Below are 23,696 nucleotides of genomic sequence, written 5' to 3' on the forward strand. Positions count from 1 at the left end.
TTCATCTTCCTGAGATGAATATGCTGAGGTTCTAGTTAACCTTTGATTTCTTTTTTTTTCTTGGTACCCGGGATCGAACTTGGGACCTTGCGCTTGCGAGGCAGGCACCGGACCCACTGAGCTAAATCCCTGGCCCTATCCTTTGATTTCTTTGCTTTGTTTTTCCATTAAATTATAAGCTCTTGCCAGGTATGCTAGCACACACCTATAATCATAGCTACTCATGAGACTGAAGCAGGAGGTTCACAGGTTTGAGGCCAAGCTGGCAAACAGTGAGACTGGATCTTTAAAAAAATCTCAAGCAAGGGCCGGGGATTTAGCACAGTAGTTCTGCCGCCTGCCTAGCAAGCGCAAGGTCCTGAGTTCGATCCCCAGTACCAAAAAAAAAGGAAAAAAGTCTCAAGCAAACAACCCCTTCCACTCAAAATTATAAGCTTTTTGAGGCCAAGGATGTGCTCTTAGTCCCATCATGAGTACATGGTATGTTGCATTCCTGAAAAATCTGACTGGCCATATGACTTAACACTCCATGGCCATCTATTTCTTATGGCTTGCTTTGCTCTGGTGCTGTGGTTTCATAAGGATTGGTTTCCCACATGGTATACTATCAGCTAATCAAATCAAGTAAGCTTCTAGGAAAACAGCTAAGGTAATTTGTGAACTGTCCTTTGTGAGTAGAATGTGGCTGCAGGGCACAGTAGGGTCATGGTGGTAAACTGTAGTACCTAGGAAGTTAATATTTGAACATAAAACATCTATATTTGATAACTATCATTGTAAATAAATAAAGTATGCTTCAAAGTCAGATTTTTGCTAACTAGCCTTAACTTGATGTGTTTGATCTTTATTAGCTTTCTCTGTAAATCTGTTTGCCTTTAGATTTATAAGCAAAAAGGCAAAGATGATGAAGTACCCACTCAGCTTCTGGTCTGCAGTTATTACTGATGTTACCATAATGTGGTGGAAACAAACTAGACTCAATGTTAGAATATTCTGTTTCAAGTCCTAAATGTCACTTGGTTTTATGACCTTTGGTTATTTCTTTCTTGTGAGTCTGAAGTCCATTTGTAAAATGCACATGATAAATACATCTGGATTTTTTTGTGATGATTAAAAGATTATATATATGAGAATGGTTTATGAACTACAAGGTGCTATAAAAAATATGGACTGACATGATCACTTTGGAATCAGTTTCAACAAAATGGTATAGAACACTACATATTCAGACTAGTAAGATCTTAAAAAAACAGAGAGCCAACGTGTCTACTCCAGGTTCTACTCAGAGCTGGCCCAATAAGCCCCTCTTAGTGGAGTCAATGCTTCTAAATAGGATCAAAGGGGGTCATTTGCAGGACTGGGGCCAGCATATTCCTGGATTCAAAAAGCTGTTCCAATGACAGTGAATACTAATGAGAAGAACCAGTGACAGAGTTAAAGAGCTGGTTCCTACCCCTTGGATGTTCTTCCTGGACACCTTAATTAATTTTGATGGCTTCCATTCTTCATCGTCACCATCATCACCATAACCATCATCATCTTCTTGCTCATTCACAGAATGCTCCGAATAATATTTTAGATCCTCGATGTCCATGCTTTGCTCCAGGAACTTTTCTTTAACACGGGAAGGTTTTGGCTAAGAAAATATTTCAAGTGGTTATTCAATAAAAATTTAAAAAATACATATGGCATCATATCTTTCCAGTAGCTGTTGCCAGTGATATTCTCAGAGCTTCTCAAATATATCCCACTCAGCTTTATTAATTAGAAAAAAGTCTGCTTTGATCTTTGGCCTCAGACTCCTTGAAGGGACAGAAACTGGAGACTGGTCAATCTGAGGGAGGAAGGGAGGACTCCTGATGTGATAAGTATCTTTGGATGGACAGTTGAACATTGCTCTTTTCCCTTCTTCCTCCTCCTCCTCAGTTGTGTTACAAAATGCTTGTGTATGGCCAAAAGTCAGTCTACTGTGGAAGAATACCTGTTTTCCTTAGGATTGTACTATAGTTTTATCTGGAATGTCATGGAAAATTGAGATGCTAAAATTTGGGAATTTTGTCTGCCTGTCTCTCTCTAGTGAGATACTAAAATTTGGGAATTTTGTCTCTTTCTTTCCTTCCTTTTTTCCTTCCTCCCCCCTCTCTCTTTTCCTTCCTTCCTCTCTCTCTCTCTCTCTCTCTTTCTTTTTGTCCAGTCTGGTCTTAAACACATGGCGATCTTCCTGCCTTGGCCTCCTAAGTGCTGGGATCTCAGGCTTCTGCCACCACATCTGACTGGGAATTTTAACTGTTAATCCCTTATAAAGTGATTTTAGTACACTCATCCCAAACCTATGCTATACAAAGGTATCATAGGCACTAAGCATTTTACCTTAGGTGGGATATATTCAAAGGAAGAGTCTGGAGATAGAAGGATATCCTTAGGAATATGAGGTTTTTGCCTGCTGGCTACTTGGAGGAGTGTCAGTTTCTGTTTGAAAAGGAAAGACAGTGTATAATGTAGGGCAGATTCTGGGAGTGTTCATTGCTTAAACAAGGATTCCAGACCTAGGCTAGCTCAATTTTAAACTGTAGTAAAGTGAGGCAGGACCACAGTAGAGTAGGTTTACAGATTCCCATGTTCTAAAATCAGTATTAAATTCAGAAAAGGGCATATTTAAAAACTTGTATTTATGCCACTTTGAAATGCACAAGATGGTATCACATAGAAATTCAGTGCAGATCTCATAAAACAGAGCCAAGCCACCAAACTGACGGCTGCTCCCATCCACTATCCTTGGTGGCAACAGGGTCTCCCGGGGCTTAAGTGTTGAGAAATCTTGTATTACCTGCTTGATTATTTCATTCTCCCGGAGAAGCTGCTGATTTTGCTCACACACTTCTTGCATCTTCTTAAGCTCTTCATCCTATTTCCAGATAGTGCATTGATAGGCAGGGTTATTTTTGGCATTACATGTGGGTTACCACACAACTCACATAGATGAAAACATACTGCTGCCAAGTTGCTGGCAGCAGATGGTTTTTGCACAGCAGGGATTGGCACTCTGAAAAATGTCTTATTCCCAGTTCCTAAGTGCCTTGAATGCCACTTCTATTCCAATGCTCTCCAGCAGGCTTGACCACATTCCTCATGGGCTCTGTCCAACAACCCGCCTTTTTATTTTCCCATTCTCTAGTCTCATATAGTGGTACCTCGGTTCACGAACTTAATTCTTTCCATGAATCTGGTAGTAAACCGAATTGGACAAGAGCTGAATCAAATTCAATGGTTAGGTTCAATGTTGACCTTATGGGGAAATCTTATTCAGTTCTCATCCAATTCCATTTGCAACTAGAATTGTGGAAAGAATTAAGTTCACGAACCAAGGTACCACTGTATCCCCTATTCACATTAGGATGCTGATTCAGAAACCCACAGAGGGTTAGCCTTGTTAGGTGCTTCCATTCATCCTTCTCAATGAAGACTAGACAGTTTATTTGCTATTCTAATAAGCCTGATTAAACATCCTGGCACTTAAAAAAATGGATTCATACCTACAACTTTAACTAGTTTGGTTATGTCTTAGGTGGGAGATGCCAAGGAAACCCTAGAGGATGGTCATGCAAGTAAAAGATTCTAATTTGGACTAAAATAGTGCTCCAACATGCTACTAAAGGGTGTGGTGTTCTCAGCTTCTGGAAGGAATTCAGACCCCAGGCATTTTATAAACATGTCAGATCTCAGCTCAGAACAAACTCAGGAATATACAGTTGAATGCCTCCAGGATTCTAACTACTAGATGATTTTATTTCCTCAACTCTTTAGAGCTCTGAGTTGAGGCAAAAGAACAGGAGGTTTCAAAGTCTGGTATGGAGTATGTACTGCTTTTCTGGTACCAAAAACAAAGTTATTCTGCATGTGTCTATACTCTGATTACCCCTAACCTGGGCCACGAAGAAAAAGGCTACCACTGTAAGCCTTTCTCCAGAATGTAATAACTCTGCTGTAAGGACAATGGTCTAAATAAAAGAGACAGGATTCTCAGTTAGGCCTATGAAGCCCATCTCAGGAGACCTTTTCCTCCTTCTCATACCTGACATTTCAGTGTGCTCAGCAGCTGTTGTTCCTTTCCACTGACCGACTCCTCCAGCTGCTTCTCTGCCATTTGGCTTTGCTGCAGCTGGCTGAGAAGGTACAGCACCTGCAGAAAGACACAACACACTGGGTGATATTAAAGGAGCAAGAAGAAAAAGGAATTTCAACCTAGTTAAGCCAGGTTACCTCATTGTGATTTAGAGGTAAATGTTGTCTTTTGCTCATATGGCTTGATGTGGTAAGCATAGCAACGATGTTTCTTAGCACATTAATCTTGGGACTCAAGTTAAAGGCTAAGAGCCATTGTCACTGATAGCTGTAAACTTAGACAAGTCACTTCTCTCTGTTTCAGATTTTTTAATTGGCAAAATTTGGAAAAGACAACATAGCTTTTGAAGGAAGTCACTACTTTTTAAAACCAACAATAAAAGGCAATGGTAGTTTGTGTCTCCACTATAGCTTCTGGCCTTGCTATTTTACCTTCTCTTGGTGCTGTTGCTCCACTCTGACCAGTTCAGCTTGCAACTCTGTCTCTATCTCAGCAAAATGATTTCGTTCCTCAAACAGCATCTTCTGCATGTCAGCACAGCTGGCCTTGCTCTGTTTCAGGCTGCTTTCAAGCTTACTGACCTGTATTTTGGATGAGACAAGCTGGGTGGGATAAAAGAAGATCAGTTTACTTGAAGAATGATCCACCTTTCCCCATTCATTAGGTAGGAAAGTGGCAGCTTTCTTGAAATGGTCTGCGAAAAATTCCTCCATGTCAAAATTCATTCTTATTTTTTCATGTCATAGAGATTCTGACACTGAATACTAACAATACTACTGTTCTATTCCTAGGCTAAGAGACTGTATTTCTACTGAGACATATATCCTAGGGCTGGAAGTCACGGCTAAGGACATTTTATTTCTTTCTCTGTTCCAAGACAAGAATAAACCTAACACAAATAGTATCTGACAACTCTAATATTTTGACATTTAAGGACTTTTTCCTTAATTTTAAAGAGAAATTCACAGAACACATCCTTATGACCAATTCTGACTTGTCTTAGAATGTCTGTGTTCACATGTCAGAACTCGTAGGCACATTAGCTGAAGCTGCAGATCCGGCTCTTTAGGCTAGATTCATATCCTGTGTTAGCCTAGCTTCACATTCACTAGTAGCCTAGATGGTGAACATCATAAATACCAATTTTCACAAGACTAATCAGATTCTTCAGTATGACAAGCCTGTTAAGCCAACACAAAACATATAAAGGGTGGTGTTGCTTGAACTTGTGAATTTGGGCAGTTTGTATTCTTGTCTTGAGTGAAAAGTGCCTCAATCACCAGTGGTAATTAACTTTCATTCCTCTGTGACAATGTAAGATGATGTATTATTTCCAAGTCAGTGAAGATGCTTTTCCTTAAAATACATTTTTATATAGCAGAAGATGCTTAAGTTTTCCTTTTTCTAGACTGTTTTTTAAACTTTTTGAATATACATTTAATTAGTGCTTTAAAATAGTACAATATATAACAGTTTATGTTTAACCATGGCCTACTAAGGCATCCTGGTCTTTTCCTAGTTAACAGCAGCTAACATTTAATGAGTACTTGTTATATGCCAGGTCTGACAAGTATCAATTTGTGAGTCATTACTTTTGTGATTGGTGTGTACTTGCTTCTTCCAAGGTTTAACCACTAAACTCTAATGTTAGTGCCATTGGGGTTTCTGTAATGATAATTGGCAATGACCTATGACAGTATTTCAAGGTATCTTATTTCAACCTGCCCACCAAAATCCCTAGTTGTTGGTAGAGAGAGTGATGTTTACCTCTCCAATTAAATATTTCAGGGCACACTTGGCTTCTAGAATTGTAGCAATATTCTCCCAACGTTGTTTCAGCCTGTCTTCACTTTCTGCATCCAGGAGCTTCTGTTGGAGGTCAGCAATCTGAGCACTCCTTCAGGGAGAGACAGCAAGGCTTATTGTGAGTAGCCTTAACACCAAGAAGGGGAAGCACTCTAAGCAGAAACTTCTAAGAATTTTATGAATGGAATAATCAGTCAAATAATCATTTAAATAACGATTGAAGCTAGGCATGGTGGCAAATGCCTATAATCCCCACATTATGGGAAGCTGAGGGAGGAGAATGCCAAGTTGAAGCCCAACTGGGCAACTTAGCAAGACTCTGTCTCAAAGTAAAAAATAAAAAAAATGAACATGTAGCTCAGTGCAATGGCCCTGGGTTCAATTCTAGTACTACAAAAAACAAAAATTGGGCCATCTGGTTAAAATTTTATACATATCTCAAAACATGTTATAGATAGATTCCAAGAGATTATCCAAATGTTTTTTTTTTTTGGTACCAGGATTGAACTCAGGACCTTGCACGCTTGTGAGGCAGGCGCCAGACACACTGAGCTAAATCCTTGGCCCCTCCAAATGGTTTTTATTTTACTATTGATTGAAAGAAATGGGTCATATATAGTGGGACTTGAAAAGATTTATTAGAGCAAGGCTTTTGTTGTGTGCATTGATTATACTATGACTTTGTCTTAAAGTCCTATATAAACTCCAACTGTGATACAGTGGCCCGTGCATGCAAGGATAACATTTGGGTTAGAGACCTGAGGGAAAATCTCCCAAGAACAGGTAGATTCTCTTTGCTAGAATCAACACCAAATTGATGGTGTTATGAGAAGTTATCTTGACTTCCCTGACATAGGACCGAGAAGTTTCTAAGACTAAATACCCTGACCCAACCAAGAGAAGGAAGGAGGAGAGAGGGGAGGGGAAGGGGATGAAAAAAGTTGTGTTATGTACATGTACCAATTCCCCACTGTGAATGTAATCATTATGTACTGTAAACATGTAGTAATAAAAATTTTTAAAAAGATACCCTGACCTTGCTTATAGCTTCTGGATACTTTTTGATCAAGTATGGTCTAGAACAAAGTGTACATAATATTTTAATTACATTAATTAGTTTCCTTCTCACATATGCTGTGTTAAGTGAGAGGGAGAATACCAGCAGGTGTTTAAAACATGCAGTGCTATGTTAGGTAGTTGTAAGGAAGATGGGTACAAAAGTAATCTAAGACAGTAGCTCTCAAAGTTTGGGGTCTCAGGACCCCTTTACATTTTAAAAAATTAAGGACTTCCAAGAAATCCTGTTCAGATATAAATATTTATAGTATTATAAACTGAAACAGAAAACTTAGATTAATTCATTTAAAAATTAAAAACTTATTATACATAAATATATTTTATGAAAAATACATTTTCCAAGACCAAAAATGATTGCGGGAGAAGAGTGGGAATATTTTACAGTTTACATTTTGCAAATCTCTGTAATGTCTGGCTTAGCGCCAACACAGTTGGATTCTCACACTTTCCTATGCACTAAGTCTTTTGTGACATGCCATTCTAGTTTATATAAATGAAGACAACCCGGCCTCAAGTGGATATGTAGTTAGAAAAAAGAGGAGTATTTTAGCAATTTTCAGATAATTATGGATATTCTTTAAGACTATGGTATAGCTTGTGGAGTGGTAGTTCTTTAAAGGTTAGTTACAATGTAGAATTGGAAACTATTATTGTTTCTTTTGGCTTTTATTTTCAAAATTAAATTTATTTTTCAACTAATACACAAAAACTGATGTTTTGATATGTATATATGTAGTGTAATGTTTAAGTCAGGTTAAACATATCTTCTCAAACATTTGCCATTTTTATATGGTGAAAACTTTAAAAATCCTTTCTTCTAGCTTTTTGAAATGTACAGTACATTGTTAGCTATAATCACTCTCATGTGGAAGAGCACTCGAGGTTCTTACGCCTAACTACAACTTAGTACCTACTGATCAATTAAAACTATTATTAAAAAACTTTTAATACTGTCATATTAAATCAATATGGTGAGCTATTTTTTTGCTTGTGAATTTACATTACAAAAAATTCCATACGTATATGGGAGTGTGTACGTATGTAAAACACTTAAAATATAGGGGTGGCCTCAGAAACATGAGAACAGATGTCCTTTTGACAAAATCTATCTTAGGAAACAATATGTTAACGTTTGGGTTGTCTTTGAACCTCAGTAGTGGCTGTCTTCAGGGAAATTCTGAGGCAGAATTCTGAGGAAATTTAGAGCAAGTGATGGTGTGGGAGTGTGGGAAGTGATGTGAGATTAAGTTGGCCTGGACAGGGCACAATCAATGGCCAATGCCCTTGTTAAAGTTCCATGCAGTCAGAGCTAAAATAGATTCCTACTTGAGACAGTACGAGACATAAGTCAAGTCAGAGTGTTTGGGGGAAAATTCAGAGGTTAAGAGGAAATTTGATTTCATAGTTGAGAACTGGAGATGAGGGCAAAGATAAAAAACAAATGAGAGAGATTTTGAACAATCAATGCGAATAACAATTATTCAGTTTGGGCTGGTACTTGTATGGGTGTTAAATGGTTTGGAATGGCTTGAAATGTAAATAGATACAAGATGCATTATAATAAAATACCACATTTGGGTAAGTCAAATAAATGCAATTTGGTCTTTTGCCCATACATGATTCTCTAACATGTCTTTTTAATAACAGTAGTCCACTGAATCATACAGGTCCTCAAAAATTAACATATTTTATTATAAAATATATTTTTAAAATCATATTTTTAAATATCATTACTGGCCTTATCAGAAAAGCTGTGAAAAGCAATCAAGCTTATAGTAGGAAATACAAGTTTTCCAAAATTCTAAGTTTTTCTTCAAAGCTCTAATTTTATCTTTGGTAACAAATGCTGTCAGTTGTTTTCTTTAAAGTGATAGGGTCATTGTTCATTTCTGAGAACATGACTGCCAAGTAATCAGGTCTGACTAACCAGTTTACCTCTGTTATTCTTCTAAATAAAACTGATATTCCATGAAAAAGAAGGCCATTGAACTAACGCCTCAAACAATGGCATAGTGCTTTTCCTGGGATGACTACTGTGCTGAGTATGTAGTGGAAGTGTTTCATGCATTCTTTGTTTCATCACACATATTAAAAAGATGTGAAGGGTGGTGTTTTAGTAAAATTAACAATTTTCAGTGCTTTATCAAAGCCACTCTTAAGTGAGACTGGCTTGTTAAACAATTTTAAACTGTCATGTACAACTAACTGACCACTAGTTCATGTAGGTGCCACATTTTTTGTTCAGCCTAAGGTGTCAACCGTTTTGTCCATTATTGCTTTTGCACTATTAATTCAAATGTCAACATAGTAAAAAAGGTAAGTAAGGTCTTACTATTATTATGCAAATACTTGCCAGTCAGACTCCCTAGTAGGATCTTGGAGACCCTCAGGGCCCTGCAGACTACACTTTGAGAAGCCTTGTCTAATATGTAGTCCTTTTCTTCAATCCCTTAGATCGAGAAAACTAAAACATAAAACAAATGCTCAACACAAAGATAAACTGTATCATCTGTGCCACATAATTAAGTACTATAAATCCTAAAGGCGGTGAAAGAACACAAAGATTAGCAAAAGATTAAGTGGGGGCTGAGAATGTAGCTCAGTAGTACAGCATGCATGAGTCCTTGGGTTTTATTCCCAGCATTAAAAAAAAAAATAGTGAGGGATGAAGAGTCAGGGCAGCCTTGGGGAAGAGGCAGGAGAGAACACTTCAGAGTCATATCATATGCCCTTTCTTGTCTTCTCTGACAATCCATGTCCCTTATTCTTTCTAGTTGGCACCTGCCCTATATAGTATGTACATAATCATTTACTTATGATGTGGTGTGCAGGTGTATGTTTGTCAGCCAGCATTTAAAAAACTAGCCCTTAGTCAGCTGCGGTGGTGCATACCTGTAATCCTAGCATTCTAAGAGGCTGAGGCAGGAGGATTGCAAATTCGAGTCCAGCCCGGGCAACTTAGCAACTTAGTGAGATCCTCAAAAATAAAACATCAGCCCCGATTTGTAGTTTTTGCCAGTTTCTGTGGTGTAAATACTTTCATCATAACCAACTGGAAGTGATCAATACTTTACCACATTTGTGAAATTGTAACAAATGACTCCATCGAATACATAATTTCTACTTGGCAGCAAAGATAGTGCCATACTTCTTTCTGTTTATTGCACTGCATGGAGTGTAGCACAATGCAGGAACTTAAATGTTGAGTGACTTATATGTGTATCTAAAGATAAACAGCTAGTTATGTATTGCTAAAACCAAATTAAATGATCTCCAATGTATCTAACATGTCTAATATAGTATATGGTTCAAAATATTGTTTCTTTTATTTTTCTACCATCATAAATCTTTTAAAAAATGAGCTTTTGAATGACGAGGTTGATAGGCTGTATTTTGGTTCCAAGCATAAATGTTTATGTCTTAAAGGTAGTCCTGTTACCTGAGTTCCATTTCAGTCTCTAGACTTTCAATCTGCTTTGTAATAGAATCCTCTGACTCTGAAACTTGACCAGGCATTTCAGCAAGTGAGAATGTGCGCCTCTGTAAAGAAGAATAGTGAGTGTTAAGGGTAAAGTTCTCAAAGGAAAGTAATCTTCTAAAGCAGTGAGGATTTCTAGGGAATGTAGAGTCTGAGTATTGCTAACATTTTTTTTCATAAGGGCACTTACCCGAAGTTTAGGAGGAGGATTCTCCCCAGATTCCTTTTTTTCTTTGAGTTGAGCCAGGTCCTGAGCCAGGATCTTTCTATCTTCAAGAAGGTCACTCAGATGACGTTTGGCTTCCTCAGTACTGACCATAACCTCAATTTCATTTCCAAGCCAATTCTAGAAGAGAAATCAGGGATGAGGAATCATTGGTTGATGAGCTAGATTCAGCTCCAGACTTAATTTCATTTGGACCAGAGCTCAAGTAATTAGAAGTGAGATTTCCATTTGTATCTCTCGAAGAGGCTTTAATAACAATATCCCAAAAGGGAACAAGAAAGAGGATTTCTACAGAAAATATTTCTGTAGATATCCTAGTATTTCTATGTATCTTGTCTTTACTTTCCCCATTTTCTTAACATTTGTTTTTTGCCTTTAATTAGTTATGATACAGAATTGAAGACTATTTCTACTATTTTATTTAATAGATAACCATTATAATTTTTAAAGTGAATGAAAGGTAATTTTAATAAAAAAAACATAATTTGCTAAATTAATTTTTAAAAATAGTAACATCAGGGACTGGGGATTCAGCTCAGTGGTAGAGGATGTGCTTAAGATACACAACATTGTAGGTTTAATCCCCAGCACCAAAAACAAACAAAAAAAGCTACTAGCCATTCCTGAGAACTTATCTGCTTTTGATGAAGATATATTATGTTATAAACATGGGTGCATATATATCACTGTGGTATGATTCTTTTAATTCTTTGGGGAAAATACCCAGCAGGGGAATAGCTGGGTCAAATGGGACCTCTAATCCTAGTTTTCTGAGGTATCTCCATACTGATTTCCACAGTGGTTACACCAGTCTATACTCCCGCCAGCAGTGGAGAAGGGTTCCATTTTCTATGTAACACTGCCACCATTTGTTATTGGTTGATTTCTTGATTCCAGGTGGAATCTCAGTGTTGTTTTCATTTGCATCTCTCAGATGACCAGTGTCATTGAACATTTTTTTTCTTTTTGCTACTGGGGATCGAATTCAGGACCTTGGACTTGCAAGGCAGGTGGCAGCACCACTGAGCTAAATCCCTGGCCCAATAAACATTTTTCATATGTTTATTTGCTGTTTCTACTTCTTTGTCTGAGAAACGTCTGTTCATTTCAGATGCCCATTTTTGGACTGGGTCTTTAAATTTGGGGGGTCTGATTTTTTTAAGTTCTTTATATATTCTAGATAGTAGATCTTTGTCTGAGGAATAGCTGGTAAAAATTTTTTTCCCAGATGGTGGGTTGTCTCTTCACTCTGTGGTGGTTTCTCTTACTGTGCAGAAGCTTTTTAATAAGATGAGATCCTAGCTGTTGATTTTTTAGTTCACATGTGACTGAGGTTTTGTTCATGAACTCTTTTCCTATGCCAATGTCTTCGAGTTCTCCTTTTTTTTTTTTGGTACCGGGGATTGAACTTGGGTCCTTGCGCTTGCGCAGCAGGCGTCAAAACCACTGAGCTAAATCCCTCTTAATCTCTCTTCCAGCCGGTTTAGTGTTTCTGTTTTAATACTTAGATCTTTGACCCATTTCAATTTTAGTTTAGTGCATGGTGAGAGATATAGGTCTAGTTTTAAACTTTGGCAAGTTGAAACCCAATTTTTCCAGCACCATTTATTAAAGAGGCTATCTTTCCTCCAGTGAGGGTGTTTGGCTCCTTTGTCAAAGATGAGGCAGGCTGAGTATGTCTGGAGTTGTTTCTGTATCTTCTAATCGGTTTCATTGATCCTCAGGTCTGTTTCTTTGCCAGTACCATGCTGTTTTTATCACAGTAGCTTTGTAGTATAGTTTCAAGTTGGGGATTGTGATACTCCCCCTACCTTGTCTTTGCTGCCTAGAATTACACCCATGTTTATAGCAACACAGTAATAGCTAAAACTTGGAAACAGCCCAATTGCCCATCAACTGGAGACTGGATAAAAAAGATGTATTTTTAAATATAAAATGGAGTACTACTCAGCCATAAAGAATGAGAAACCAGAGACACTTATAGCTAAATGGAAGCACATTGAGGCTATACTCTTAAGTGAAATAGGAAAAAATATGAGAAAAGCAAAAAATGGAAACAAAGTCTTTGTAAATATGGAGGGGTAGGGGGGTTGAAGGGAGGGCAGGAGAATGGAGAAAAAATAAGAACCAAGATATATCATGTAAAGGTACAAGTTCTCAGTGATGAACGTCATCATATTGTATACCTAAAATGTACCAATAAACTTAATAAGTAAAACAAAAGATAGTATACTATGTTAACAGTAATCAAAAGAAAGCTGGAATGGCTATATTAATATCAAATAAGGTAAAATTCCTGTGAAAAAAATACTACCAGTGATAAAAGGATCATTTCATCATGACAAAGATGTCAACTGTTTAAAAGAGAACATGAGCCTGAATGGCCTGAATGTTTATGTCCTTAATAACAAAGCACCAAAATCTGTGAAACAAAACCATACACAGTAAACCTTGGTTTGCGAGAAGAATTCATTCAAAGCACTTATATATCAAAGAAGAGAGAGGAGAGAGAGAGAGAGAGAGAAATGAGTTGTGATTATGTGACATTTGGCATGATGTACTACTTGTACTGCAAGACATTGCTTGTTTATCAAGTTAAAATTTCTTAAAAATGTTTTCTGGTCTTGTGAAACACTCACTGATCAAGATACTTGAAATCCACGGTTTGACTGCATAAGTCAACAAACAAGGTAACAGAACCAACTATATGCTGTCTTTAAGAAACTCATTTTAAAAATGAAGGCACAAATAAGTTAAAAGGGTCACAAAATATCATGTTAAAACTAATCAAAAGAAAGCTAGAGGGCTGTATTAATATTACCAAAAGTAGATGTTAAGATAAAGACTATTATTAGGATAAAGAAGTTCATTTCATAATAACAAGGGGGTCAATTAATCCTAAACTTTCATGCCTCTAACAACAGTACTCCAAAATACATTAAGCAGAAACAGAACTACATAGAAAAATAGAAAAATCTGAAATTATTGGAGACTTCAATACTCTTCCCTCAATAGTTGGTAGGACAAGTACGCAGAATTTCGGCCAGGGTATGTTAGGAATGCAGCACAACCCATCAAGTCAATATGATTTTTATAGAATGCTCTGTACAACAACAGAATACACACTCTTCTCAAGTACACATAGAATATTTACCAAGATTGACCATATTCTGGGTCATAAAATTAGTCACAATGGGTTCAAATAGATTCAAGTCATACAAAGTATGTTGTTTGGTCATGAGTGAATAAAGCTAGAAATCAATAAAAAAAAGATGTTTGGAAAAATCCCCTATTATGTGGAGACTGAATAATATTCTTCTAAATAACTCATAGGTCAAAGAGGAAATCAATGGGTAAATTAGAATATATTTTGAATTGAATGAAAATAAAATATAATATCAAAATTTGTGGGATGTTTTAGTAAAAGTACTATAGTATTTTTAGCACTAAATACCTATATTAGAAAACAATAAAGACTGAAAATTGGGGCCAGAGATTTAGCTCAGTGGTTCCGCACCTGGCTCACAAGGGCAAAGTCCTGAGTTTGATCCCCAGAACCAGGGGAAAAAAAATAAAACTATATATAAAAAAAGATTGAAAATCAATGATGTCGGCTTTTGCCTCAAGACACTAATAAAATAAGAGAAAATTAAATCCAAACTAAGCAGAAGTAACAAAATAATAAAGATTGGAGCCAGGCGTGGTGGCACATGCCTATAATCTCAGCACTCAGGAGGCTGAGGCAGGTGGATTGCCGAGAGTTCATAGTGAGTTCAAGGCCAGCCTGAACTACATAGTGAGGCCCTGTCTCAAAAAACTAAAATAAATAAATAAATAAATACTTGAAGATTGGGGTGGAAATTAATGAGCTGAATTTAAAAATGTTTTATTGTGATAAAATATATAAATATATATAACATAAAAGTTACCATTTTAATCACTCACCAGAATGAGTTGGTTCTTTGATAAACCTCAGGAAAAAGGTAAAAACAAAAAAATATCAGTAACAGAAATGAGAGAAATGACACCACTGTGGATTTTTTGTGGTACTGAGGTTTGAGCACAGAACCTCACACATGCTAAGCAAGTGCTCTACTGCTGAGCTACACCCCCAGACCTTTTTATTGTAAGACAGGGTCTTGCTAAGTCGACCAGGCTGGCCTGGAACTTGAGATCCTACTACCTCAGCCTCCTGAGTTGCTTGAATTATAGGCATGCACCACTACACCCAGCACTGACAACAATTTTTTTTAAAGTTCAATTTTACTAAATACCTTTCTTCTAAAAAAGTAAAAACAATCAAGCAAACACTCTCCAGGCCCAGATGGCTTTACTGGTGAATTTTATCAAACTTTTAAGGAAGAAACAGTATTAATTTTATACAAAGGTTTCTTGACAACTGAATAGGAGGGAGTACTTCCTAACTCAATCTATGAGGCCAGCATTATCTTGATACTAAAACCAAAGACATCACAAGAAAACTATAGACCAAGAACATAGATGTAAAAATTTTAAACCAAAACTTTATTTTATATACGGATGTTCCTCAACTTATAATGGGGTTACATCCCAGTAAACCCAGAGTAAGTTGAAAATATCCCAAATTTAAAATGCACTTAATCTACCTAATCTAATGAACATCATAAATAGCTTAGCCTTGTCTATCTTAAATGTGCCCAGAACACCTATATTACAGTTGGGCAAAATCACCTAATGAAAAGTCTATTTTATAATAATAAAGTATTGAATATCCCATGGATTTATTGAATACTATACTGAACATGAGAAAAAAATGATTGTATGGGTATAGGAGAAAAAGATAGGTGTTTTGTAGTCATGATGGCATATAAAAACACTTAACACAATAATCAAAAATGCTGGCAACACAGTACACTATAGAGTATCAGTTGTTTATCCGCATGATTGCACAGCCAACTGGGAGCTAGAACTCGCTGCTACTGCCCAGAATCTCGAGAGTATCCTACCATATATTATTAGCCTGGGAAAAGATCAAAATCCAAAACGTGAAGTTGTTTCTAATGAATACATATTTCACACCACTGTAAAGTCAAAACAGTCTAAGTAAGCCAGCTACTACCTGTATTGTTGAATTCAACAATACATACGAAGGATGATGTATCATGACCAAATGGAGTTTATTCAAGAGATGCAAGGCTGGTTGCACATTTGAGCACTGTTCAAAGTAATTCACCAAATCAACAACTTAGAGACAAAAAAGCACTTGACAAAATTTAATATCCATTCATGATAAAACTTACATTAAATTGATGATAAGAATTTCCTAAACTTGATAAAGGGCATCTATGAAAAACTTACAGCTAACATAATACTTAATGGTGAGAGACTGAATGCTTTCCTTCTATGATTAAGAAGAACAGGAAGATGTCTACTCTTTCTAGTCCTATTCAATATCACCCTGAAGGTCTTAGCAGATAGAACAGGGCAGGTAAAAAAGTTAAAAGATATATAGATTAGAAAGGAAGAAATAAAATTGTATTTACAGGTGGCATGATTTCTACACGGAAAACTCCAAAGAACTTACAAAAAAGCTAGCAGACTAGTAAAACATAAGATAAAAGTTAATATACAAAAATCAATTGTATCTCTATATACCAGCACTGGATAAACAAATTAGCAGTTTCTTATAAACTTAAGTATAGGGGCCAGGGATTTAGCTCAGTGGTTCTGACGCCTGCCTTGCAAGCGCAAGGTCTGGAGTTCAATTCCTGGTACCAATAAAATAAAATAAAATAAAGTATACACTTAACTTATGACCCAGCAGTCTTACTCCTAGCTATTTACCCAAGTGAAATGATTTCATATGTTTATAAAGACACTTGTATGTGAGGCTTTTTTAAAAAAAAAATAGCAGCTTTATTCATGGGATGGTTAATTTCAGGCATCAACTTCCCTGGATTAAAGAAAAGCTACAGAACAGGAAAAGCATTATTTGTGTTGTATTCTGAAGGTGTTTCCAGAGGAGACTGGCACCGTGAGTAGGTAGAATGAATGGGGAAGATTACCTTCAATATGGGCAGGCACTATCCAATTGGCTGGGGTTCCAGATAGAATAAAAAAGGCAGAGAAAGGGCAAAAAAAGGGTAAAGATATTTGTATCTTTTAGTAAACAAGGGTTTGAGGTAAAACTTTAAATTTTCTAGTGTTTACTTCTAAACCAAAAGAAAGCTATTTCTCACTTCTTCCTGTCTCCAGTGCTCATAAGAGAAAAGGCAGGCCGGAGATTTAGTTCAGTGGTTTCGCCGCCTGCTGCGCAAGCTCAAGGACCCGAGTTCAATCCCCGGTATCAAAAAAAAAAAAAAAAAGAGAAAAGGCAGTTAAAGCTGTCTATACCTTCACTCGAGCTGCAGTGCCTTCCATTCCACGGCTCTGAATCTCCTTCCGCTTATCTGCGACCTCCCGTTGCTTTTGGAGAGCATCCTTGAGACGCTTATTGGCAGCTGCTGCCTAAATAAAAAGGGCACACAGTTATGTTGAATGAAAGGTAATAAGAAGAACATTCTAATTTTACAGCATATTAGTAGAAAAAGAAATTCTAGGTTTAAGTTCCTATAGGAACCAGGTTTACAAGTCTCCATGGATATACCAGTGAATAGTTACTACTTTAGAGCACAGGGGAGAAATACATTCAAGGATGTTCTGTTTTTGTTTTTGTTTGTTTGGTGCCGGGGATCGAACTTGGGACCTTGTGCTTGCGAGGCTGGTGCCGGGACCACTGAGCTAAATCCCTGCGATGTTCTGTAGACTAAAAATGCTTGGAAATGTCACATATCAGTATTACTCTGTGTTTTTTGGAATGAAACCCAATTAGAAAAAGAATCTTTATTTGAAAACTACCATTTCCCATCATGTTTTTATCTAGTCACCGTTCATAACATATAAACAGGGAACAAGATTTCGGAATTTTTGGTCATAACTGAAATCCCTGATTTCTCATAACACTGGCAGCATCTACACCTGAAGATGACAACACTTTTGACCTAGCAGCCTGGATTTTCTTACTTACCTCCTCAGTTTTACGCCTGAGCACATTGGACTGCTTCTGGAAGTTTCTTTCAAGTTTCATCAGCTCATATTGCCTCTTACGGTCCTAAAAATAAAAAAGTCAGATCTTAATTGCTGTTCAGCTAGCTAAAATAAAACCTTATATCTAAAAGTCAAGACATCTTTGATATATAGGGATAAATACAATATAGTGAGCTGCTTTCAATTTTTCCTATCATAGTTAAGAACTGGTACTTCTAAAACCATGTTTGTATGTAAAGAAAAGATGGTTTCCTTGCTCAGCTCATTGTTCTGTAGCTAAATTCTTTAATTATCAGTCTTAAGTCAATTACTGGCAATACTAAAGAATATAAGACCTAGAAGGAATTTTAAAGATCATGTAATGAACTGTCTTTTACATAGGTGGCTATTGATAAAGCTGGGACTCAGGTCTCCTGATAAATAGACCACTACTCTTTCCCCCCTCAAACCTACTAGTTCATCCATGTTAAAATACAGTAGCTGGCAAAAAGAAGAAAGCCTATCAATATAGCCAGCCACCCATACAATCAAGGTAAAGAGAAGTTTTCCACTCTTGAACAAAACCAGCTTATTACTGAAATCAGGAATATCCTCTCTTCTCAGAGATTAAAGATGAAAAAGACAAGAAATCTAGTGGGATATTGCCTGCTTCAACTGAACACACTACATTTACTGCACGGATTTCTTAGCCCCTTCCCTATTTTACTAATCCATTAAGCTCCTAATGGCTTCACTTGTTCCTTAATCTGGAAAGCATAGCCAGCCATTTTAGTCATGTATTTGGCAGCATACTAGAAAAATTCATTTCATTTAACCCATTTACACACTAGGCACTGTGCTAGGTTTCTGGGATACAGAGATGAATATGATGTGGTAACTACTCTTACAGAGCACTGGAGAATACAAACAAAATACCATATACTTATAATAAAGTATGATGTGTGTTGATATGATAAATCAAGAGAATTAAAGAAACACAGCCAGGAGATTAAACTAGTCCAGAGAAAAGAGAAAACCCAGCATTCTTCTCACCACCAAACTTCTTGACATAGAGGTCTGTATTTGGTGCTTTCACTTGTTATTACTATTCATTCCATAATCCACTTGAAAATAGTTATCATTGTCCTGAAATCTCCCACTTAGTAAATTCAGTGGTATCTTTACAGTCCTGAGGATCTTCTACAGCTTCACTCTCACCATCATTAGCATTCCCAATAACTTTCCCACAGCATCCCAATTCTTTTTCAACCTTACAAATTCCATTGCCGCCGCCACATCTTCGGCGGAGGGAGAATTGATTGGGGCCCTGGGCGGCTGCGGGTAACCACTGCCTTGACTCTATACTGGCTGCTGCAGGAGGCCCTGCTGGGCATGAAGGCAGGCGCTGTGCTGCATGAGGAGCGCTTCCTCAAGAACAGTGAGTGAGGCTCCGGGGCTCGGGCTGAAGGGGCAGCATAGTCAGGAGGCATGGACGAGGCTAGGTTGTGCCAGGAAACAACCTAGGCCAGGACAGGCAGTGGCTGGCCGCACTGCTTCGGGTGAGGTGGTCAGGAGGCAAGCCGAGCCACGGTCCTTTCACCCGCTTATGCTCAGTGGCAGGGTGAATGTTGAATAGACACCCACGATGTGCAGGGCCCCCGGGTGGGAGGATAGGAGGTGAGATGTGGACGCCTCTGCTTGAGATTAGTTTGGGTCAGTAATTTCACTCCATTTTTGTTACCGACTTTAATGTATGAAAAGGTAGCGGTCTGAATTTTGAGTTAGAGTTGGAGCTGAGGGAGGGGACGTGGCTCATTTTAGAGCTTTGGTAGTTAGAATGGGCTGATGGACGGCAAACAAGGGTTCTTGGGCTTCGGCGATAATAAGAAGGGGGAAAATACAGGCATTATTAGGACAGCCACCCACCCACTTTCGAAGATGTTTAGTATAGCTTATTGGGCGCTTGTAGGGGCTAAGCACTGTGCTAGAATTTAGGAATGCAAAGATGAAGGCAGAAGTATGGCTAAGACAGAATTGAGACCGGATACTGCATGATGTGAATTATTTGCAGCAGTATACCAAGTAAGAGCGTGCAAATTATTAAAACTCGACTGATTCATTTATTACTTCAGAAAAAAAACTATTGAGCACATTTATTGCACTCAAATTATGTACTGGGACCATGTAATAAGAGCCAAAGCTAGGGCAGTTGCTTTGCTCTTCTAATAGAATTTAATCAAAATAAAAATAAGTAACAAGAACAAGTATGCATTTTGTACATCGGGAGGGCAGGGAGTTTGGGGGGCGGAATGGGATAAAATAAAATTTATTTTAAAAAAGAACAAGTATATGGAGTATCATGAAACAGAAATGAAGGGTGACAGTAACGTGTGAATCTCCAAAACCTTGGAGGAAGTATGTCCAATCTGAAATCTGAAGAGTAAATATTAATCAGGTGAAGGTAAAGGGGGTGGGAGGCTGAGGAGAGCAGTGTAGAGCTGGTGTGGAAATTCTGAAGCAGGTGAAAACAGTCTTAAGCAAAGCAGTGATAGGAGCATATTTTTGTTATTTGCAAGTTCTTTTTAGCTACAGTATGGAGAACACATTGGAAGGGAAAGAAGTAAATGTGGCAAGAATCATTCCAAGTAAGGTAAGTAAAGATGAGGGGGTATAACAATAATAACTAGTAGTTATGAAAGTTATTATGTATAGGATCTGTATCAAGCGCTTTACATATAGTATTAATCTGTGTAACCCTCACAGAAACTTCTTAATGTTTTCATTTCTTCTCTGCAGATGAGAAACATGACTCACAAAGAGTAGGTAACTTTTCCAAGATCAGACAGATAGAAAGTGGCGGAACTAGGCATTTTGATACCAGAGATTCTTTACTACTATACTATGTAAAAATTGTGTCTGTAAAAGAAAAAATCCTGAAGTCTTAACTCTTGGTACCTGTGGCTGTGACCTTATTTGGAAACAAGATCTTGCACATATAATCAAACTGAGATATCATACTAGGTAAGACGTTGGATCTTAGATCCAGTGACTGGTATCTTTATATGAAGTATGATACAGGGATTATATGTGATGTGGCTACAAGCCAAGGAACCCTAAGAATTTCTAGTAGCTATCAGATGTTGGGAGAAGTATGGATGAGATTATCCCTCACAGCTTCTAGAAAGAATCAGTCCTGATGGCACCTTGATTTTGGACTTCTGGCATCCAGAACCAAGAAAATAAATTTCTGCTGTAATAAACTTCAATATGTGGTGCTTTGTTACGGCAGCCCTAGAAAACTAATACAGATGAGAAGATACTTTAAAGGTGAAAAAGGGAGAACATAATGTTGGACTTTAGGAATAAGGGAGAGAGGATAAAGTTAAAGATCTCTTAGGGGGTCTCTGGTTTGAGTCACTGATGGTACTGCATTAGAGAGTAATATATGCATACATGATGAAAGGGTAAAGATTATTATATTGATGTTTTAGAATCTTCACAATTAAAGTAAAAATGGAATTACTGTCCACGGAAAGGATCTAATAGAGGAAAATTGGGGGTAACAGTGGTGGATAAAGAGGTAAAGACATAATGCAGTGTGTTTTGGACTTGCTGAGTTTGACATTTCTATGAGATATACAAATGGGGATGTAGAATAATCATTGGATTTAAATCCATAGAACACAAACATAAACCAGGGTGCGAATTGAAATTTGAGTTTGTCAATCACTGATAATAAATGAAGCCATGTAAGGAGAAAAAAGTATTCAGGGAAAGAGTAGAGTACAAACAGAATTTATGCTCAAGGCAGTCCTGGAATCTCCTCTGGTATTTAATGTTAAGGTAGGGGTAGAAGAGCTGACAAAAAACTTGAAGGAGCAAAACAGAGAGCTGGAAAACTTAGGCAGTGAGGTTTCACTAAAGTAAAGATATTTGAAGAAGAACAGATCGTACCACAGTAAAATGTGGCTGAAAAGCCAAGTAAGATAACTGAAGAGTTGTAAGTAGTTAGAGTAATTGGGATCATTGGTGATTTTAAAAGAGTAGTTATAGCAGTGGGTAAAATCAAGATTGAGACAAGAAGTGGAAAGTGACAAAATGGAGACAACAAAGTTATCTAATTTAATCAATAAATTGAAGGAAAAGAAGAAAAAGTAGGTTGAAAGAAGATGCATTTTGTGGTAGTTGTTTTGTTTTGCTTTTTGGACAGGAAAGACTTGAGATGTTTGAGCAGTGACAGTGAGAACTAGCCCTAGCCAGGTGTCTTCAACAAATCAGTGCCCCAAAGAATGTGACGAAGGGGAGGGGCTGACCAGTAAGACAGTTATACAAGGTATAAGAACAAAAAGAGAGACAGACAGACAGAGAAATGCATGTAAGGAAGGTATTCATAAGCAGTTTGTGAACTCTGATTGAATCCTGGTGCATATACTTGTAAAAGGTATTTCAAGAACATTCAATGAAATTTGAATATGGCCTAGAACAGATTAAAATCTCTAAAACAAAATGAAACCAAAAACAAACCACACCTTCCCCACCAAATTCCATTGCTTTCATTCTTATAAATGAAATAAAAAGGTTCTCTTCTTTTTCTACATATTCTTCATCTCCATCATCTCATTAGTCCTGTGATTTCAGTTTACATCTATGCAAGATAATTCCCTAATTACTAAGTCCAGCCCAACATCTTTGAATTTGGTTTATACTATCTATTATCTTTTTTAGGTCGTTCTGTACCAAAGATAATTTTCCTAAAACCAAATTTATTACACAAACTACATGTTTCCTTTGACCTTCCATTAACTCAAAAGCACGGAGTAATTTTTAGGCTCTCTTCACTTCCTTTTTTTAAAAGGGAAGTTTTGCATTTGTTATCAATAAAATCATTCAATAAACATTGAGTAATCATTATATGCTAGTAATTAGCCAGTGGAAATACATAAGTGAACAAAAAAAGACTCTTGCCAATGTGAAATATACCTTCCTGTGCAATGTAAACTTGTCATCATTTTACAGATGTCTCTTCTGTTTTAAAGTTTTATTGAAATGTAAGACATCTATATAATTCATTCACTTGTTTAATATAAATTCAATGGTTTCTGGCATATTCAGTTGACATAACATCACAGTCAATTTTAGAACATTTTCATTATCACAAAAAAAATCTCATACCTTTTAGCTATCACCTCTCAATACTGTCATCCTGTTTCCCAAAGCCCTAGGCAACCACTAATCTATTTTCTGTCTCTATAGATTTGCATATTCTGGACACCTGGTATAAACAGAATCCTATATGTCCCCTTTTTGTGACTTTTCACTTAGCATAATGTTTCCAAAGTTCATCTGTGTTGTAGCATGTATCAGTAGTTATTTCTTTTTATGGCTGAATAATATTCTACTACATGGACATACATTTTATTTATCTATCTAGCAGTTGATAAACATTTTGGTTTCTCCCACTTTTTGGCTATTATGAATACCGCTCTACAACCATTTATGTGCAGGTTTTGGCATGGACTTGTTTTCATATCTTTGGGGTAGACAGAACTGAGTGGAATTACTGGATCACATGATATCTCTATTTCTACTTAACCTCCTAAAGAACTGCCAAACTGCTAAAGCAGCTGCACTATTTTCTCATCCCACCAGCAATGTATGAGGTTTCATGAGGTTTCCAGTTTCTCTACTCTTGTCAATAGTTTTCTGATACTAGAAACCCCTATGGGTGTGAAATAACCTCATTGTGGTTTTGACTTGCATTTCCCCCATGGCAAATGGCATTGAGCACCCTTTTGTGTGCTTATTGCTTGTTCATTTCAAAACTGGGTTATCTTTATTACTGAGTTGTAAGAGTTCTTTAAATATTTTAAATACAAGATCTTTATCAGCTATATGATTTGCAAATATTTTCATTCATTCTGTGGGTTGGCTATTCACTTTCA

At 37.1% G+C, this 23,696-nt stretch overlaps 1 protein-coding gene across 4 annotated transcripts in view; it reads right to left on the minus strand.

Moving 5' to 3' along the window:
- Positions 1-23,696, minus strand: part of Kif4a (kinesin family member 4A) — a 125,722-nt gene that overhangs the window by 10,562 nt on the left and 91,464 nt on the right. For all 4 annotated transcript variants that reach the window (XM_004872609.3, XM_087209879.1, XM_087209878.1 and 1 more), the window contains exons 19-28: positions 17,756-17,839; positions 17,083-17,196; positions 10,675-10,830; positions 10,446-10,546; positions 5,891-6,020; positions 4,555-4,725; positions 4,073-4,180; positions 2,828-2,905; positions 2,371-2,469; positions 1,454-1,636 (exon numbers count right to left, since the gene is read on the minus strand). In XM_004872609.3, the coding sequence (XP_004872666.1) occupies positions 1,454-1,636; positions 2,371-2,469; positions 2,828-2,905; positions 4,073-4,180; positions 4,555-4,725; positions 5,891-6,020; positions 10,446-10,546; positions 10,675-10,830; positions 17,083-17,196; positions 17,756-17,839 (1,224 nt within the window). The remainder of the gene's footprint in view (positions 1-1,453; positions 1,637-2,370; positions 2,470-2,827; positions 2,906-4,072; positions 4,181-4,554; positions 4,726-5,890; positions 6,021-10,445; positions 10,547-10,674; positions 10,831-17,082; positions 17,197-17,755; positions 17,840-23,696) is intronic.

This window comes from Heterocephalus glaber, unplaced genomic scaffold (genome assembly GCF_053883595.1).
Source record: "Heterocephalus glaber isolate CG9 unplaced genomic scaffold, H.glaber_assembly_v1.0 deba00001068, whole genome shotgun sequence".
NCBI classification, from domain to species: Eukaryota; Metazoa; Chordata; class Mammalia; order Rodentia; family Bathyergidae; genus Heterocephalus; species Heterocephalus glaber.